This window comes from Gavia stellata, chromosome 7, assembly GCF_030936135.1.
Source record: "Gavia stellata isolate bGavSte3 chromosome 7, bGavSte3.hap2, whole genome shotgun sequence".
In the NCBI taxonomy this organism is placed as follows: domain Eukaryota; kingdom Metazoa; phylum Chordata; class Aves; order Gaviiformes; family Gaviidae; genus Gavia; species Gavia stellata.
The window spans coordinates 5044323-5065814 of NC_082600.1; the positions used below are offsets into that span (position 1 = coordinate 5044323).

Genomic DNA, 21492 nt, shown 5'->3' on the forward strand with positions numbered 1-21492 from the left:
TCTGGAGGTACTTTACTACTACTACTCAAATATAGAGTATATATAACTGGCATGCTCCTTATACATAAATATATTACAGTGCAGATAAGAGAATGCATAAGGAACAAGATGCAAGAAGAGGCTGAGGTTAACACGCCGAGTGTTCAGAGAAAGAGGTTAAGAGATTTTTTCACATGAAAAAGCAAAGAGATAATATGGTTTGGCTTGAAGGTACTTAGGATGTTCCATAGATAACTGTGTCCTTAAAGGAATAATCATCAATGCCTATTTTAATACACTGCCAGGAAAATATATGATCTGACTTTGAAAGCCTTGTTCTGAGATAGTTTCTACTTTTACAATGCAAGTTGTTGTTAAACACCAGGAAGACTCCCACAGGAAAGAATTACATGCATCAAACCCTGGCACAGCTGCTGATTAGGCAGAGTTGTTAATGCGCAGAATACTGGAGCCTAAGGGTGCAACCGTACCCTCGCAACAGCGACTGAGTATGGAACAGTGCGTCGGGGGGGGGGGCAACAGGCTGAGTCGTACCCCCAGAAGGTGCCCTCGCATCTGAAATAGGGCACAGGTACAGCTAGCCTGATAGGCATCTTGTAATAATAACTCATGAGGTAAGTACGGTCAGGACAGAAAAGCTTAAAGATGAGTGGTTTTACAAATTAAGTAGACAGGAAAATACAGGAAATGATACAAAAATAAAAATATTTCAGGCTGTAGTCAGAATATGCAATCATTGGATCCAGCACATGTAACCAGCAAACACCCCGCTACTAATATACAGCAGTACTTACAGCGCATAATGACTGCCCCATAAAACGTTACAAAATATTTTAATAAGTTCCACTACAAAGTACTACAGGTATTCCTTCACTCAGAACACAGTTCAAGGGTAGCAGACTGTAATCCAGATATCCTCTGTGGTTTTCTGTTAATATAATTTACACATTTTGAAATTCAAGTCACTCTTCATTTTTCTCCAGAGGGAGAAAGGGGAGAAAATACAATAAGGTCACTGAACGCTTCAGCTGCTGCAAACTTCTGGGCTTGGCTCTTGACTGGAGTGAAAGGAAGCTCAGCATCCAGCATTGGCTGTGGGAGAAATCAGAGAGTGACGCAAGTGTCTGAGGAACAATTAATTACCTGCTCTGCAAAACACCACTGCAACAACACACGAAATAAGCTAATAGCTAATTCCCCCTTCTCTAATGACATCTATATAAACACCAGACCAACTGTAATTACTGTCAGGCAACCGCTTATGTATCTCAGGTGCCTGCCTACTTGAGAGGCCGCTTAAACATTGTGGGACAAAAACTGGCAGAAAATGCTTTTGACAAGGGAACAGGAGAAGCATGCAGTTCTCTTGCTTCTCATTCAGTACTGTGGACATATCGCAGCTTTAGAATAAGCAAAGCACAGATCTGTCAGGCAGTTCTAAAACCTGTAGCGATTCCGTAGGGGTAAGTGTATTAAAATGTGCGTGCTTACGTATGATAGTTTCAAAGCAACAGCCACAGTTCAAAAAAATCACGTACCACTGTAAGTACCATGACTTTCCAAAGGGAAATTTTGCAAAATTTCCAAACATGAAATAAGAAGTGAATGTGTGGTCCATCTTGAAGATACTCATTACTTAAATCAGTAATCCGTATTTTAAAGAGGATTTTTCACGAGGCTTAAGAAACTCTACACCCAGATTCCTTTAACAATTTGGAAGTTTTTGCACACCTGCTTTTTCCTGTTGAATCTTACTTCCACCTCTAAAAGTTAAAGCTACAAAAAAAGGGATGGGACAGACCTGAAAATCTCCAAGAAGAAAGTGGAGGAAAGGCCAGGCCATTCATTACGTTAGTAAATATTTAGAAGGAAAAACACAAGAAATGTAATTTAAAGGATCAGCCTGACAAGAACCAGACATTCTTCTGCTACAAATGTCTCAATTCATCCTACACTCATCATATGCAATGAAGAATAACAGTGTGACCCTGAGCAGGGAGACTGGCTGTATTGAGGCTTGTATTTAGAGAAAGTTATATTAATTGGCTTGATAACATCTTACAGAGTTTAATTTACTTTGTGCAGTAACTGATTCTGCAGGAAAGGTTAACAGTACTGTAACATGCAGATTGTCTTAGTCAAATAAACTTGAAGGTCAACTTACCATATCAAAAGGATTTCTGCCAATGGATGTCAAATCGCTACATAAAACATCTGAAAAATAAGAATATTTAATTTGTTTTTAAAGTTAGTCAGATGCTGCCAAAGCTGAAAAACCAGCAGTTTTCTGCATTTACTGGAAAAAAATCCTAAACTGTCTGTATTTACTTCTACTTCAAGCCTTTTACATTAGTTTTCTCCTTCACATATCACATGGTCCTGCTTGACTAACCTGATCTCCTTCTATGACCAGGTGACCAGCTTAGTGGAGGAGGGAAAGGCTGTGGATGTTGTCTGCCTGGACTTTAGTAAAGCCTCTGACACTGTTTCCCACAGCATTCTCCTGGAGAAACTGACTGCTCATGGCTTGGATGGGAACACTCTTCGCGGGGTAAAAACCTGGCTGGATGGCCGGGCCCAAAGGATTGTGGTGAATGGAGAGAAATCCAGTTGGCGGCCGGTCACAAGCAGTGTTCTCCAGGGCTGGGTACTGGGGCCAGTTCTGTTTAATACCTTTATCAATGGTCTGGATGAGGGGATCGAGTGCTCCCTCAGTAAGTTTGCAGACAACACCAAGCTGGGCGGGAGTGTTGATCGGCTGGAGGGTCGGAAGGCTCTGCAGAGGGATCTGGACAGGCTGGATCAATGGGCCCAGGCCAATTGTTCAACAAGGCCAAGTGCCGGGTCCTGCACTTGGGTCACAACAACCCCATGCAACACTACAGGCTGGGGGACGAGTGGCTGGAAAGCTGCCCAGCGGAAAAGGAGCTGGGGGTGTTGGTTGACAGCCGGCTGAAGATGAGCCGGCAGTGTGCCCAGGTGGCCAAGAAGGCCAACGGCATCCTGGCCTGTATCAGAAGCAGTGTGGCCAGCAGGAGCAGGGAGGGGATCGTGCCCCTGTACTCGGCGCTGGGGAGGCCGCACCTCGAATGCTGTGTTCAGTTTTGGGCCCCTCACTACGAGAAGGACATTGAGGTGCTGGAGCGTGTCCAGAGAAGGGCGACGGAGCTGGTGAGGGGTCTGGAGCACAAGTCTGATGAGGAGCGGCTGAGGGAGCTGGGGTTGTTCAGTCTGGAGAAGAGGAGGCTGAGGGGAGACCTCATCGCTCTCTACAACTGCCTGAAAGGGGGTTGTGGTGAGGTGGGTGTCAGTCTCTTCTCCCCAGTGACAAGTGACAGGACAAGAGGGAATGGCCTCAAGTTGCACCAGGGGAGGTTCAGATTGGATATTAGGAAAAATTTCTTCACTGAAAGGGTTGTCAGACATTGGTATGGGCTGCCCAGGGAGGTAGTGGAGTCACCATCCCTGGAGGTATTTAAAAGACTGTGAATGGGGTGCTTAGGGACATGGTTTAGTGGTGGACTTGGCAGGGTTAGGTTAACAGTTGGACTTAATAATCTTAAAGGTCTTTTCCAACCTAAATGATTCTATGATTCTATGGAAACTACACAGAAAAATCTGAGGGGCACTGTTTGCTCATATGCAAGGCATGTGTAAGTCATACTAACTAAAGGAGGTTTTGCTAACAGCATGCATAGATTAAACAAGCTACAACGACAGTGATTTCAAAGAGTAATATTTAGACTATCATAAAACTTTAGAATAAACGTAAGGCCCCAGCAATACCACACAAACTATACTAAGCAGCTCTAAGATACGCACCTCTTTGATGTATTTTTGGTTCTCCAGACTGAGCAAAGCTGGTCTCTGTGCAGGTCTTCTCTGGACTACACATGACAATATCTTGTCCTTGTTGTTCTGCAGCAGACAGTTCCATCTCTTCCATGCCATCTATTACTTTTAATTCACTGCTAGAATCTTCCAGCACCTGAAAAAGAGGAATTTTAACTGTTCCTTGACCTCTGAGAGGCTAAGATGTCTGCAGTGGCTGTATTTACTGCTGAGAGAGCCAAAAGGAAAGCATCAGTGAAATCAGGAGGACATGAGGCAGTACCCATGATACTACAAAGCTCTCTCATTTTCCGTTTTTTCTGCAATAAAAGGAATTTTGTCTGCTTTTGATGCAGAAAGCACAAAGGTGAAAAGGTAGCCAGGACATTCAAGGGATGCGAGTTTACAGAAACCAGCATGTCCCTGTTACGTCAAACCAAGTCCACACATCTAATCTGCAGTTTTTATAGACAATTCAGGAGAGACAGGATTTTAACTCAAGACACTGTACAAAGGACAGGCAGGACAAGGCTTACAGCTTAACACTGTGATCCATTTCACATTAACTATTTCCCAAACACCCTTGTAAGCTTGATAATCTTTTAGAGAGTATAAAGGAAGTTCTTCCACATGAAAGAAGATTTTGAACTTAAAGCACCAAAAACATTCTAAGCATGTTTTCTAATGAGACTTTACCTTAAGGAAAACCTATCAGCAATACTGAAAGCTAAAGATTACCACAGTTTCTCCCAGAGAGCGACATCACCAACAAGCAATTTCTCATTTGACAGGGAAAGGGTGAAGTAAAAGGCATAAGAAGAAATCAGTAACCAAGACACTTTTTTTAATATATATAATATATATAGAGGGGGAGGGGGGGGAAAAAAGAGACTGCTGTAGTCATGCACAGATCCCAGCAGTAACAAATAAAATTAAGATACTCCATTTCCAATGAAAGGTACTAAAGGATGATTAACTGCAAAGTGCTGGCTTTCACCGAGTAGCACATTATGATCTAAACTATGGAGGCCACATTCCTGTTTTTTTAAGGCTACTCAAACATAGGCGTCACCAAGTCCTGAGACATTTCAGGGCATGGATTTCTGATACTTGTATTAGTAACACTGCTCTTGCTATACCTTTAAACAGTGTAACAGCCCAATGCTCTGCTATGGCAGCATGAGGACCCAGAGAGATAAATACTACTGTTGCCTTTAGTCATGGTCCCCAAATGCCAAAAAAAGAGTTTTAAAAAATTCACACTATAAAACAGGTAATGGAGTTCAAAGGAACATTGCTTGCCCAAGGAACAAGTGTCATCATACAGCAGCCAACAAAAAATAGCTCCCAAAGAGCTAGACAAGGTCCCCAAACTGCAGCAGTACCTATCTATGTCCATACTGAGAAGGAAAAAGCACCAGCCTGAGGAATACAGAAGATACATCTAAATGAGGATTTGATCAGAAATCCAAGTGTCTGGGGCTAATAAAAAGAACTTCTTTTTTTGGCTAATAATAATAAAATATTTAAAGCACATAAATGAACTATGTATGACCTACCTTATTTCCCTCTGCCGTGCCACCAACACGACTGTGTTCTTCTGCAACTACGGAAATGCTGAAAGAGAAACCAAAATGTTTTCATTCTTCTCAACGACCTTCAATCATCTTTTGACTTACCCAACTGATATTAGAATTTGTTCTGCAATTACGCTTGCTTGTTTGGCACTGGTCAGCTATATCAAATTTTCTGGGCAAAAACCTAAACTTCTACCCCAGCAGCAAAATTACATTTGGGCAAAGGTCTTAATATTTGCTTGAGGGAAGGGAAAGACACAAGGACTTTGCAATCTTTACCACTGCCAAATTGGAAGGTAACATTTAATGGATATTAATATTAATTTTCTCAGTTGAAATTCTAAAATTATTTGTACAAAGTTAATGAAAAGCTGCCTTAACATGTCTACCTTTGTTCAAGAAAACCACCAGGGAGTTTTTCCAGTGGGGGAGTTTTTCCAGTGGGAAATTGGTGCATTTTCAAATTCTGTGCTGGGTGGAAGCCTTTGAGCACTGGTGTTGTTTGTTTTGCAGTTGTATCCTCAGGGTTACGAAGAACAGAAGGAATGCTCTGAAGCAAAGCTTTACTGGATGATCTTGGAGTTGCCAGTTTTTCAGAAGTCCGCTGGGAAGATCTCCGAGGTGCCTTTGAAAGCAAGCCTGAAAAAAATGTGTTTAACATTTCATTACTACAGCAGTTTCCAGAAAATGAAATTAACTGTTTGTTTGGATTCTAACTATTGCTTTCTGCTTACTGAATTGTCTTACACAAATGTTATATTGAGATCTTATATGCACTGCAAGGAGAAATTGAAAAAAGGTGACAAGAGTAGGTCAGTAAGTTACAAAACTACCTTAACTTCAGCTAAGCAATTTAGTAATGACTATCCCTTCACAAAGAACCTGAAATAATGAGACTTGCTGTTCCTATTAAAAAGTCCGTCCGGTGAAAGCTGTCATTAATTTCCATCTTTCACATTAGATAATTTTAATAGAATTAAAAAGACACAGATTCAGAATTGATTCTTATAACAGATTCACTGCTAGAGCTTGCTTAAACCCAGTGTTGCTCAAAGCTTTTCAGAAGGTCTCCTCTACTAATAAGAGGCGTACGAAAAAATTGCTAGTCTTGTGATGAGGAGAGAGATCTTCCCAAAAAAATAAACTGGGAAATTCAAAGTCAACTTATGAGCTAGAAATGGGAGAGAAGCAGAATGGCTCCCAAAGAATCAAGGATTACTGAAAATACTGGCTTCACATAGATTGCAATAAGATAGATACTGAAAATAAAGTTATATTTTGAACATCTGCTAAAAAAAACCCTATTAAACAGCTTTTACAGCAGACTGGAATTACGTTACAAACTTGTTGAACATGAATACAGATGACAGGTATACTTTATTTGCAGCTTTGAAGACAGCACTGCAAGAGATTTAGTTCAAAAAAATCCAATTCCTGTCTTTCAAGTAGGGGACATTAGCCTGCATTGACTTGGATGAACAGGTTCGCCAGCTAAGTCTGCGAACACTTAGATTAAAACTTCATTGCTAAACACATGCTGAAAAAACACGAACCAGTCGCTTTTACTTCTCTGTCTAAGCAGAGATTTCATGTTGCCGTAATCACTCAAATCAGTACATTCACGTAGAACAGTTTACTTTGGATCCCTGATGTAATTAACCTCTAGTTGAAATATTAATTGTGTCCAGTACCAGAGTTGTATCCAGTATAAACAGCATAATTCCTCTCCCCAATGAGATTGGTTAAACTCTCTTCAGTACTTTCAGGTCACAGAAATCATGATTGAGCTTCACCCACCTGGAAAGGTTTTCACAGGGCTTTCAATTCTGAAAAATCCCGCTTCAAAAACCACCTTTTCTACTTCTGGCAGCTTCTCCTGATGTGTACAATCAGCAGCTCCCTCATGCTTCATTTTATCCCTCATAGCTGCTTTTATAGCAGCAAGCCGGTTTCGGGCAGCAGTTCTTCCAGCCGCTCCCAGCTTTGGTTTAGACACTCCATTTGGAATAGTCTTTTTCTGAAATTGTAAGAAAGCCTAGGTTACATCTGGGAGCTTCAGAAAGAAACAATTGCACATGAACATCTACGCAGCTGCTGGCCACACATAGAGACAGCAACAGGCATGCGGGAGACAAGGTCTCTGTTCATCTCCAGAATCTCTTGGACTGCCATTCAGCTATTTAGGTTAGTCTGTGATGACAATATCAAGGATTTTTCATATAAAGTCTGCAGTTCAGAAATACTCAGTACAATTTTTTTCTAGAAATGCCAGTTAACATTTTTTAAAACAGTGGGATACAGGGACTCCTAGTGGCAGGGAGATAAAGTAACTGCAGGAACAGACACCAGTCAGCCAGTGAAGTCTCTCCTGGCATTCAGTTTTTCAAAGGAAGTTTTGTGCCTTGTACCATCTGTAGGGTTCTGACATTTATGGGCAGGTCACACAAACTACATTCCTTCCAGTTTCCTGTGCCAGGAGTTTCTCATCGACATTCATATCGTTTTTATGATTAGTTGAGCAGTCTCAAGGAACTGGATGGAGTTTAGGCAACGTGAATGTGACTTGATAGTCATTAGAAGCAATTATATATTCCAAACCAAAGAGTAGATAAAATAGCTTACATTAAAGCTTACTTTGCAATAAGCAATAACTTATTTTGGATAGTGTCAGAACCATTTGTGCTTAGAGAATTAGTAGCATAATGCTACCTGTGGTATGGTATTAATGGGACACCATTATAATTTAGCACTCACGGCTCAAAACTGGCAGTGACTGCCAAATTCCTGTGTGGTTTCCTTTTCAGTTAAGTCAGTGCCAACACCAGTGGCCCAAGAGAAAGTGTTCTACATCTGAAGGGTAAATTTCTATTCTAAATTTAATAGACTTGCGTACTAGTGAAGAGTCCAATGACTCCAAGAGACTAATTGTTAATTCTTAGTTCTAATCTTCCTAGCCAGAAGAGGCAACTATCATTACAAACACCAACTAATACAAGTGCACTTGGGAGATGCAAGGGAGAAGGGTGCATCTGGAGAGGAATTTCACTGAATTTTTAAACGTTAACATCTAAAGAAGCCAGATGAGTAGGGCTTTAGAAAGAACTTCCATTTAAGAACAGTATTCATTACTGCAATAGCAGATTACTAGTTATCTTAGATATCTCAACACACTGTTGCATCTTGATGCCTTAGGAGACACACTTTAGGGGCTATTCATACCTTGACAATTGCTTTGCTTGGGACATCAAGTGGTTGCCACTCATTGTCTTGAAGCTTCCTCAGATTATCAAATTTTTTATTCACATCTTCGATCTATTGGAAAGCCCAGAAAAGTCCAGGTTTAATTTTCAAGACTTCTCAGATTCACAATAGAACAGTGCTTCATAAAATCAGATAACAAATTTAAGCACAGTTATGCATTTAGGTACTTCAACCAATATTAAGTATTAAACATTCTCATAGAGTTGACATGAAGGTTACGCTAACATACACAACCTTCAGATTAGATGACAAGACTGGTCTCATTTCCGTAGTTTAAAGGGTAGTAGGGAAGGTACAGAATCGTTCTGTAAGATCTAATGTCTAAAATGAAGGAGCTGGTTTACAACCTGTGGTCGCATTTAAGGAATGCCAAAGAACACATTGCATAATAGTCTTTATGCCAAACAAGCACGAGTATTCCATTATGTAGGAAACATGTCGTGCAAGCTTGTTTGCTCTTTTAAACTGCTGGCCTGAACAGCTTCCTGATGCAGTCTGGGCTTGTTGATGACAAACTAGCTCTGCAGCATTACCTCCTCCCTGACTGATACTCAATGCAACAGCCTTGTTCTCTTTGTAATGCTTTTTAATGGAGATACTTGCCTCATTTGCTAGTGAGGCCATACAAGGCTTATTTATGTACAGCAGACCAGTCACTGAAGCGACAAGTCCTTAACATCCCCCCTGAAACTCAAACAAACAAAACTCAAAACAAACACAAACAAAAAAAGAATGCAAAAACAGACAGAGTTAGCAATTCTGCTACTCCAAGCTTATTTGAGGGAAAAGGTGGGGATGCTCAGGAGAAACTTGAGCTGCTCCCAGATACATAGTAAGCATAGGTAAACCCTGTTTTTCAAGTTACTGGTTCTAGCAAAGTTCTCTTCAAACATCTCTGATTTATAAGCAGGTCAAACCCTTACGCTTTCTGGAGGGAATTAAAGACCTATGACTAGGACCTTAACAATAAATCCATCTTTGCATTTGATTGAACTAGTTACAAGTTCCTTTGTTGAATGCCGATTTACAAATTCTGTTGAGAGCCATTTTGATAATTTAGAATATTATCTTTCATTCTGAAACCAATGGAAGCATCAACAGAAAAAGAGAGATGAAAGTTTTCTATCACCTAAGCTCACCCCTAAATAAGGTTATTGTAGATTCTGCATTATTCTCACACTGAAGCATGGAACTCCTACTTTGCCGGTGAGCTCCAGGAATTTTCCAGAAGCTCCCAGCTTTTGGTCGAGGTAGACATCGTGACTGTATCCTCACTCCAAACCAGAATAAGACTTGGCTACATGCCTTCATTCCAGAGAAAAACAAGACACACAGGCCACAAGACAACACAACAGATGAACAGGTCCATGAATGATAAATTGTAGTCTACCAACTGGTACTACTCAATATCAGAAAGCATTAAACAAAGACCTGCGTTTTTTATATTAAAAAAAAAATAAAATCAGAATCTGAATATTCAAAACCCAAAAGAATGGTTTCAATCCATTGAGCGTAAACAACCCCACCAACTTTATTCTAGTAGGTTAATATGCAAGTACATACCTGAAAATTAACCATGTCCCAAAATCCATCTAAGTCTGTACACGTTGTTTCTTTTTCACCCCATTTAAATTCACAGTTATCCACCAGTCCTTCAAACTGTTTAAACCTCTCTGCTATGAGCAGTCTTGTCTGACCAATTGTGGTGCGAATAAGATCTTTAGCTGATAGCAACAAGAAAACAATAAAGAAAGTACATCTTTGAGTAATCCATCATTTCACAATTGATTTAAATAAGTATTTCAAGAGTCTGGAATTTGTTTATTGTTTGAACTAACTTCACCTACTGCAGACCTGCAATACAATTCAGATGGAGCACACCTATCCATTGAACTGCTCTAAACTTTCTTCTCTCAAAAAAAAGTTGTAAGTCTTTAAGATAAGCATTTACGAGTCATCTTCATTTTCCCGGATAAGGACACTTAGTCTATGTTAAAAACTAATTTTATTTTTAAAAATCAGCTTGGCTGAAGTTCCTACATTTAAATACACTTAAAACTGACAACAGAAAAACTATATCAATAAGCACTTCGTTCACTTTAGTGTCAACCACTATCGTGTCAAGTACTACACAAGTTTTAGTATCAGGAGATAAAGCAGGACTTTTTTTCTTGAGGCAGACACAACTCTAAACTTTATCTAATACAACTTTTACTAAGTGCTGTAGCCAGTGCTATTTTGCAAATATATTCACATACATGTACTTCCCTCTGTCCCCTTCAGTTACTGTTACACACCTTCTAATGCCTGTTACAGTTTAGTCTTACCATCCTCTGGGATGTCCAGCTCAAGTTTTCCATCCCACTGGAGGCACTGAGACATCAGCTTCTCTGTCTCAGACCGAAGAATATTTCTAAAAATAAAGGGAGGTGAAAAAATAATTTTTTGCAGACTATTTTCTAACTGCTGTCATTGTTCGTGACTGTTAACGATTACTGTCCTTTTGCTTTCAGAGAAGCTACACTGTCTTTGAGCAGAAGCCATTAGATTGTTTTAGTTTGCTGACTAGCTGAGATGCAATTTCTTTTCCACCGCTTTTGAGCTTCTCTTCCTTAGGACAAGATGTTAGCCTCCAGAATTTTATATTGTTTACTTGCACTAACAATACAAAAGGGAAGATAGGAATGTGTGCCTACTCAGGTCACTGCTGACAGACACCAACCACCATAAGCTAATCTTTACAAGATGTCTCGTTACTCATGTTAAGGACCTCCAAACGGAAAACAGGGAAGTGAAACAAATGAAAACAAACCTGAAATACGGCACGTCATGCTCTTGCTCTCTTATATCATCTGTCTTTGTTTCAAGTGCTGTTACATCTGTAGAGACAGGAGTTGTTTCATTTGATCTCTGAGTAGAAGTTTTCTCATCTGATTCACTTGCTGAAAAATATGAAAGGCATTTGTTCAGAATCTGGTGAAAAATAAAAACCTTAGAACAATAAACTAGATGTGAACTTCATACCTTTTTCTCCTTTCAAACTTGTAGTGATTTGCTGTTCTTGAATGCCTTTACCAGCAGGTGAAATTTGACTTCTTAAATTAGGCTTCTGTGCCTTAGTTTCACTGGATTTTTCAACTATATTACTGGAAGCAACAACAAAAAAGTACATTTAGAGTTAAGACACATTGAGAAACTGACATCAAATATGGCCAGGTAGACAAAAATGCCCCATTTGGTAGGCTACCTTACATTCAACGCTAGAGAACACAAGCAATTCCTATTAAAATTAATAAATCTTTTGTATAGATATATATGGTACAAGTCCCTGATATATGGAGCTACTTTACTTTAAAGCATAGACAGGATTATAGATTACATAGCTTTCTTTGTCGCTTAGTCAAATGCAGACTTAATACAACAGCAATAGCAACCATAATGATCAGGTGTTTCAACAACACAACAGTTTGTTACACAGGGAATCTGTCTATAGAAAGCTGATGTTTTCTGTAGCATCACAGAGAGGTTCACTTGCATTTTAGGCCCTTTAGAAGAAAGAATCTTACACTGGAGATTTTGAAAAATCCCAGAAGGCATCAGGTGTCAAAAATGCATTTGCCCTAGAAGGAGTCATGGGTGTAACTTTGTAGGTCGCTAATCCACTTAATGGCTGAAACACAAAGTTTTGAGGTGCAAAAGAACGTGTTCTGGGTCTCCCTGAAGCAGAATTGGTTTTATTTTCCACTGAGGTCTGCTCCTGTTGAAGCTCTACTGACGCTGAATGTTTAGAATCAGCTGCAGAATCTTTCATCGCTGGATCCAGTCGAGCGTTTTTATCCAGTTCATGTTTAGAAGGAATTACCTATAACAGCACAAATAGACAAAGCGAACACTACATTATCAAACCAATAAAATGTTTACTATAAGCATGGGCTGAATAAGAATATGACTGTCTGAAAGCCATCAGGACGGAAACAGTTTCAGGTAAGCTTTCTACAATGACATACGTGTATAGAAGTCATGATTTACCAAAAAGCCCAACTGGTTTTGACACCTGCGAATCGTTGTAGCAACAGGGATAGCAATTCACTACGAGGAATGCAGTGATCCACTGAAGGGCCTGAAGTAGCAGAACACCTCGCCTACCAAAACAGTAATTAAATTAGCAAATACTTGCTCCCACTGCTAGAAAAAAAAAATGCTTTAAGGTGATAAGCTCCTCAAGAGCAGAATTACTGGCTCCAAATCCAACTAGGCTTGTTGAATAATCACAGTTTATACACACACTCTAATCCAAAGACTGAAGAACAAGCTAAAATAAGCTGATAGCTGAGGAATGGGGCCCAAGACAAGTGCAGTTAGGACCACAGAACGTCATTAAAAGAGGAGAAAAAGTTAGTAAGTTGAATGCACATTCCTATGAGATAAGTGACCAGATAGTCACACAGAATGCATTTCTGAGATACCTATATTGAGATACTGTTAGCTCAAACCAGCCAAAAGAGCTTATATTGTTTTCCAAGAAAATATGCTTCTTCAATCCACTGTAGGTCTTGTTATACTTTAGATACCCCTACTTGGAATGTAAGCCTTGAATTCAACTTTTAACACCCTTGTAATTAGATGACTGAGGTTACAGCAAGAGTTTACCAACTGGCAGTACAAAGCAACTCCTGCCTGTGAAGAGGTACTTACCTGAGCAAAGATATAAGTGCCTCTTACCTCCTGTCACTGTTTGTGCATGATTGCACCAGTTTCAAGACAATACTAGAACACAGCTGCAGTTATGGAAACAGGAGTGGAGATGGGCGGCATGAGGGAGACATGAGGTGAGAGGGAATGGGGGAGTGCAAAGGAGAAAAATAATTGATGGTTCTTGCCCAGGACTGTCAGCGCCTGAATGCATACGCAAATTGTTTGGGAACCTGGGTTGGAGGGCTACGATGAATTCACATACTGTTGTCTCTATGTAGAGGCAGGAAAGTTTTGTTATAGCAGCGACACCGAAAACCGCAATGACTGCCTTTAATTATGATGATATGTCTAGCTTGCAGAGAATAACATTTCCAGCTTTATTTTTTCGTGGTTCAAAACCTAAAAATGCATTTATTTCTTAGCTTCTAAAGTCTCATATCGTTACCTTAGCATGAAAAGGATACATTGAGAGAATGTTTCAAAAAGGAATGAACTGCACAAAATTTACAAATGCTAGATAAAACCAGCAAAGTAGGCCTTTCTTTTTCTTACTATTTAAAACATCAGACATGAGATACGTCATGTAAGAACATCTTGTCTAATTTAAATCATTGTCCAGATCTTGATTAGTAATCGTCATCCACATAAGCAAACTACATTTGATCTTAATTTTAAAAATATGGCAATATAAATACATGCAGCTTCTTCCCAAAATCTAGCTTATTAGTGAACTTCGCATTACTTCTGTGCTTGAACACAGGTGCATGTGAGCTACAATTACACCGTTATTGGCTCTTAAATCAGTTTTACTGCTTTTCCATTTCAAATATTAAATCACCTACCTCCGTGGTGGCAGGTTTGACTGCTTTCTTCTGCTTTCCTACATTTGCTGTCTTTCTCTGTGACTGGTTACCTAGAATGAAAGAAACTCCCAAAGGTCAAAAAGGCATCTGATTAAGACAATCTTTCACCAAAAGCTTGCCATAAAAGTCCAGTGGTTATAGACAGGGAGAGACTGTTTTGTTCCTTGAGTGGGAGTTGGCTAGAGGGCAGACACCTAATTGCAAAAGTTCATTCAAAAGAAAACCTAGCCTAGGATTTAACAGCCTATTAAGAGACGTATCGCCAAGAAAGGAAAACAGGTTCATTAAGTCGTTAGTCTTTAGATGTTGTCATATACTAAAAATAAAAGTCACCTTATTTCCTTAAAGGCTGAATAATTGATGTCAAGCCGATTTGAGTTCAGCTTTTTAATTTCTATATGGCACAGGATTTTTATGGGTGAGTTGAAACCAATACTAACACAGCTGTGCTTTCAGCCTAGGGGTTAAGTTCTGCCATATATAACACAAGGGACATTGCAAAACATTCTAGAGAATATCCTGAGAACAAGAATATATATAGACTAAAAATTTCCCCTTCAGTAACCATCATGTTCCCCTATTCTAGTGAACAGACAAACATGGACAAAGAGAAATTCCTGACCTGAAGAACATAGGCTCTCATCTTTTCCAGAGGTATCTGTTCCTGATCACAGACTTAATAATCATACGTCCTTAACCAGTGATACACCAAACTGGCAAATCTTTACCAGTTCTGGTTTTGTTCTTTCGGTTTATAATCACCATATGGTTGTTGATGCTCCACACTGATTGATTTTATGGGAAACTGTCCAGTGTTGGTTTCAACATCTTGATTTAAATATTGCAACAGAGTTCCAGATGAGAGTCTAAGTGATATAGTATTTAGTCCTTTTCTTACATGACAATTTGGCATGATTTACATACAGTCTATCTATTCAAAGGAGATCGTTACACAGCAGAATGCAGTGTGCTAAGACAGTTCAGAACAAGCTGATACATATCTCTACAGCACCACAGAGTGCCTGAGATATGAGCAAGATCCTAAAGACAACAGAGCTGTCTTCGTGTATCATTTGACAATGAGTCTAACAGCAGCATATAAATGTACATATGTTGTTTCCAGTGCTCGCTTATCCAGTACTAGACGGTATCTCTCTACAGCATGCTATTCCAAATACTTACATATCAGGCTTGAGCTACACAAGCAGGACTATATTCACTGCCTCACTTACCAGTAGTAGCAGCAGTAGCTGTTTTCAGCATCTGCCTAGCTGCAGAGGAGGCTGCTCTGGTGATTCTTACATTTGATGTTGTCTGGACTGCAGTCTGCAACACTGTAAGAAATGTTAATTCCAGGGATTTCAAAGCTTAATAAGAAGCTGCATTCAAGTAATACAATTGAAAGTTTATGGTAATGCACTAGCAATTATTAGTTGCATTAGTTTGCCAGAATCAATGGAGGTTTTTTTGTCAGTTCAGCGTAAGCAGTGCTAAACATGGACAGCACGGCTCAGCCTTAGCATGAAGGCAATGCTCTGAAGGATCTTGATTGAAGATGGTTTGTTCTACAAGTAGTACCTCCAGAACCATCAAGGTACCAGTGTGCTAGGTACCATGTACAAAGCTTAAGGAACCTTTCTCAGTGTTCCCTGCAATCAGAGTCAACATCACCGCCATTTTACAAATTAAGCTTTCTTGAGTAGTCACTTGCCATGGTTATTTGCACAGCTAGAACCTTAGGCAAACCACCTGTATAACAAAGTGATGCCCTGGTCATTATATGAAAGTATTCTAAGGTCTGAATTTAATGTAATCTAACAAAGTATTCTTAAGACAAATTGCCCCTGAAATATTTTATAAGATATGACAAGTTCATGCACTGTATTACCCATCTTAATAATTTTAATCTTTGTATTGTAGTACTGTTTCTAAGATCCTTCAAAAATGACAGCATTCTCCTGCACAGAAAAATTTAACAGGAGCGCTTTATTTCATACCTTCCCTTTCTACATCTGCCTGAAATCTAGTAGCCCCAGTTGGTTACTGTTAATGCTATTCATGTTTTTAATGTCAAGCTGCAATTCTGTGGAAGCTAGAATGACAAGTTGGGAAAGAATTACTAGATAAGTAACTATAACATTTGATTTATTCAAACGTTCACTTCCGTAACATTTTTATACTAGTGTTTAAATACATATAATGCATATTCTTGATTCAGCAAAAAAGGTATGATCAAGTCTACTGGATGACAATTTTTCAAAAATCAAATGTTTTAATTGTTATATCAAACACTGATAATAAATCTTTTCAGTATTTACTAAAGGCACTACTGAAATTTACTTAAACAAAGGTCTGTTGCTTGACGATTTAATTAAATTAGCGATGCGAAAGTAATTTCGCTCTGAACTACTGAGTATCTTGCATTAGCGTCAATATTCCACATGACTTAGCCGCATCTACTTAAGGCATGGACATCACTGTGCTATCAGGAAGAATTTCTAATCAAAAGTATTGTAATCCCTTAAAGGTGGCATGGGTTGGGTTTTTTTGTTGTTGTTTTCTTAAGAAATCTATGTAATTGTCACCAAGAAAGTGACAGATACAGAAGATGCTGTTGTAAAATATGAAAACATAAGATTGTACTTGTCATTTATTGAAGACAACAATCATACATTTACTCAGTTGCACTCGTGCACCAGAAGTTTGGGCTCCTGTCTCCAACATTATATGCTTATGTGCTTTACTAGTAGGCTATCCTTTTCCAAACCTTTTTCAATGCTGAGTTACACAAGCAGTTTCATTTAGAGACCACAGACAACAGCATATCTGCTGTATAGACAGAAGAAAGACTTCACTGAAAATATTTATAGCTCATACAATCAGCTATTTTTCAGGCTACCCACAATACCAAGCAAAATTCTATTTTACTTATGTCAGCTATTCTTTATCTTTCCAGGTGAAGTCACTCGCTCTTCTGTAATAGCAGCAGCTACTACATGTGATATTATTCTTAGAGACAAGCAGAAAGCTCTGCACAGCTCCAGATGCTAAGGCAGCTAGCAGTCATGCAATTCTGCCTACCGACCTGTTTCTTTTCCCTCTCCTAGGGTGAATAATCAGTAACCAGGACGGCATTAAGTATCCTGCATTCCATTTCCCCCAGCCTATAGAGGCAACAAGTACATGCAATACCTAGAGCCATAGGCTTGACAATCTGCCAGCTGCTGCCCTTGGCACAGTTGGTAGGAATGGCCATCCTAAAAACTCCTCCTTGTTTCCTACACCCAAAAACGTACTGCGGCTCTCTCCCAAAGATGTTCTTTGCCTCCCTCACATAATATCACAACTACTGACTCAGGGAAAAAAAACCCAAAACCAGCAGCATCCTTTCAGATTCAGATGTAGGGATCATGTTACTTTCATACCTTTCTCTTTTTCAGCTGCTTTGCCTGTACTCATCTGCTTATGTCCTGCTTGTGTAGGGCGCACACTATGCCCATTGGCCCAGACCTAAAAGAGAAGATAATTTTTTGTGAAGTATCAGATTTCCAGAAATGAAGCAGCCTAATTTCTTTCCTCATCTTTCTGTCCTAGGCTACAGTAAAACAAAAGGTCAAATAATTTGGCATAAAGGGCTTTAAAAAGTAAAGTAAAGGGCTTTTAAAAAGTAAAGAGAAATTAAGGATAACTAAAATAGCTCATTTTAGACATGTGTTAACACACATTATCCAACTAATTAAGAATTTGTCAGAAAAAGAATGAGGAAAAATAGTTAAGAAACAGTTTCAGTTTACTGTGAAACTAGGTGCCAATTACTGCCACATCTGTGTACATATTACATGTTTTAAAAACCAGTTTTCTGGGAAAAAAAATAATCAATATTAGCTCAGCTGTCTCTTTGTAAAGTTATGGCTGCAAATCCTTCATATGCATTCAAGTTTTGTAAGGGAAGATTGCTAGATTCAAAATATAGCTGCTTTTACAGATTACTGCTGGTGAAATTCCTCAAAAAACCCTACTTTTTTATACAAGTAATAGCAGAAGGGACTGCCAAGGCTCACTGTAAAAATATGCCAACATTGAGGTGATTTTTGAGTAAAGAACAAACTGACTCTTCATAACCTGCATTCATGACAGACTTTCTGCATTCAAGAGAGATGCACTGGTTCTTCAAGCCAAAACCAAAGTATGTAACTTCAGTCTCACTACTACCTCCACACATATTTGCGGTCCTTGCTGACTACAATATTTTGTATTGAAAAATTGATTCAGAAGATCTGTGCACTCTTCTCTGTTTGTACTGACCTAATCAAACCCTCTGTGGTTCAGTTCAGCACAATGCTCAAACCAGCATAATAAGGTCTATCAGCTTGCTGAAAGCTTTTCTGATCTAATTTGTCTTTCTCACCAGGAAAACCTCCTTAGAGACAGCACTCAACTTGTAAGCGTACAACCCTGAGTTATGGTCTGAAGGATAATTGCATCCTTTTCTCTACATTTATTCGCTGAAGTTTATATAAAAAACAAACCGTAGAGTGCTTAGGTGCAGTTGGTATCGCAGTTGTTTCTTCTTGGTTCTTGGCCTTTGATCGAGTAATCCTCCCGGAGAAAGCAGGAGCTGCCTGGAAACATCCCCAAGGAAACAAGAGTTAACATACTCCTTTTCCCCCCCGTCACTGTTAGAATGGGCAGGAAGCCTAAGTATGAAAAGCAAAACGACCCTGCAAAATGGGTCAAATGTGTAATTTGAAAAACTTTTGAAGTCAAGTGGACTAAATAGGAACAAGTTACCAGTTCTAAAATAACTTAACTGTTTCATTTGTGGATGAATCGTTCCAGTTTTTGAACTGAGAACATAGTCATAAATACAAAAATCAGCATATCGCTAGTACTGTTTCCAGCTTTGTTTTAAAAAAAATGAGCCAAATTACTCCCTTATTGTTCCTTATAATAAAATATATATTTATGAAGTATTTACAAAATAAATTGTTTATTTGGGACAACATACACAGAATTTTGTATACAAATATAAAATTTAATATAGTATACTACATATACTTCATTTAGATATTTAAACTACTCTTATTACCTTCTCTCTTGGCTTCACTATCACTGGATCTTCAGGTACAAGTGAAAGAAATCCAGGCGCAGTTGGTCTATATAACCCAACTTTAAACACACCCTTTTTTGCTTTCTCTCTCTGCTCTCTCAGTTTTCGAAGTTCCTTTTCTTCTTTATAGCGCTGGAGCATTTCCTTGCGTTCATTAATCCTCCTGGTGGCTGCATTTGTAGCTTGTTCTGAAGCAAAGATGGAAGACACACGTGTTATAAAATCTTGAAGATATTTTTTCAGCCAACAATAAGCAAGTCAGAAAATGTCAAAAAACTTTTTCAAGATAGAAGAGGAACATACTAAGTCAAAGAGCAGAAGACTATCTGGAACCTGTGCCTGCAAGTTTCAATTAAAGTCTTAAAACGCAAATACATGTGATCTATTAGCTTGCTAAAAGCTTACATTCTCTTAATTGTTTTAACCCTTCCCACTAAAAGAGTATTCAATGGTAAATTTCAACTTGTAAATACACCTCCCCAAATCTGCACCTGAGGGATACTGTAAATTCATATCCATTTTACAGTGTACAGTCTGTTCCTGCAAGGTTACTAATATTAAAGTTAACACTTTAACTACCTATTTAGTTTATTTGTATCAGTTTCTCTATTCAAACATTTGTAACATCATTGAAATCTGAAGTTTAGGTCAGCTTTGGATACCAAAGTCGGCCTCAAGCTAAGAATAAATGAGGCAGAAGTTATATGAAAGAATAAAAACTTAAGGTGATGCCAAACTTGAATTACATGTCTATGTAAAAAATTAGTATCTACTCAAAATTTATTGAAGATAATCAAGACATGAATTTCTTAGATTTCATATTTGACATGATTACATGGGGATTGCACTCCTTCCACCAATAATCTTCCGCTATCAAAATACTGAAGGTGCAAATATTTCTAAAGAAATCTGTTAATGTTTTTAAAGATTAACTTAATTCCCTAGGCCATAAGAATCCAGGAGAGCCAGGGAGGCAGAATTCAGTATACATGCAGGCCCTATTTTCTGGAAGGAAGGATAAATCGTCAAAAACTAGCAATTTTAAAAACAAAATTATACCATGCATTTATCCATTTATGATTATATATACACCCAATTATAATCTACAATTACCCATTTCTAAGTATACTTTGAGCACATGACAGACACAAGTCATATTTTACATGAGATTTTAGGTCAGGGTTTTTTACTTCTTGAATGACAAAGCAATCATTAAGAGACTTCCCAATGAATATTAATAGCAAAATGCATTCTTCCTTTAGCTGCTGCAGACAAATCAGAGCAAAGCCTCATTCATCCCACCGGAGCAGTGAGGAGGACAAACCTGTATTAAGACTTTATTGTCTTGATTTTCTTAACAGTTAGAAGAACCGGTAGTAGTTACTGTTTTTTAAATCTTAAACCTTTTCTTCAAATTAAGATGTTGACTACAGTTAGGTTCCTGTGATAATGTTACTAAATGTACTTAAAGACATTTTTAACAATTTGAAAAAAGCTTTATAACAAGTCTTTACTTACTCTGTTTTACACTGCTGTTCTCTTGAGAGCAGATTTTGCTTGTCTCATTTAGTTGAGAAATGCCCCTGTCTTTTGAGAGCTGAACATTGACATCTGCCAATCCAAACTGTCTGCCCTTTTCAAACAACTTGTGTCTGTTCTCCTTTTGAAGCATGGATTTTCTGCGAGCAACTTTTGTTCTGAGGGTTTCTGTACTCAAATCCTTTTTGTATCGACTGGCAAACTGGGAGGTAGCAGCCATCTTGATGACCCTAGACAAAAATCATCATGGTTAGGAAAAAAGCTGTCATGTTTTGTTTTGCCTTTTTCATTAGAGTTTTCATGTTACGAACAAAGAAAACCCTAGGTTCTTCGTTTCTGTATGTGTACCAGAGAAAACGCAAATGACAATTTCAGTAATGACTCTTCATTATTTCTCTTTATTTTATGCATTCAAGGGGCTAGTTTGTTTGTTAAGTGGTCAACAAGTATGACACAGAATTAGTAGGGGACGCTGTGTCACTGCCAGGGATTGTCCTGCTGGTCTGTTTTCAACACAGATGTTTTTCATGTTAAGGAGACAAGCAAGTAAATGACAAGGTTGTAGGACAATACTTGGAAGCAACATTGCAACTGAGCAATTATACCCTATCTGATT

General features: G+C 38.7%; 1 protein-coding gene across 1 annotated transcript; it reads right to left on the minus strand.

Annotated features, from left to right (window-relative positions):
• Window positions 1-527: 527 nt before the first annotated feature.
• On the minus strand, window positions 528-21096 carry DLGAP5 (DLG associated protein 5). Its single transcript, XM_059819591.1, has 18 exons — window positions 20856-21096; window positions 19317-19525; window positions 18757-18849; window positions 17653-17737; window positions 15460-15561; window positions 14207-14277; window positions 12236-12531; window positions 11694-11815; window positions 11482-11611; window positions 10997-11082; window positions 10233-10393; window positions 8628-8720; window positions 7206-7425; window positions 5798-6047; window positions 5391-5448; window positions 3823-3988; window positions 2165-2214; window positions 528-1092 (listed from the first exon to the last, which is right to left on the minus strand). Exons 1-18 carry the CDS (start codon window positions 21094-21096, stop codon window positions 970-972), a joined length of 2556 nt encoding a protein of 851 aa, XP_059675574.1. The 3' UTR covers window positions 528-969.
• Window positions 21097-21492: the final 396 nt, after the last annotated feature.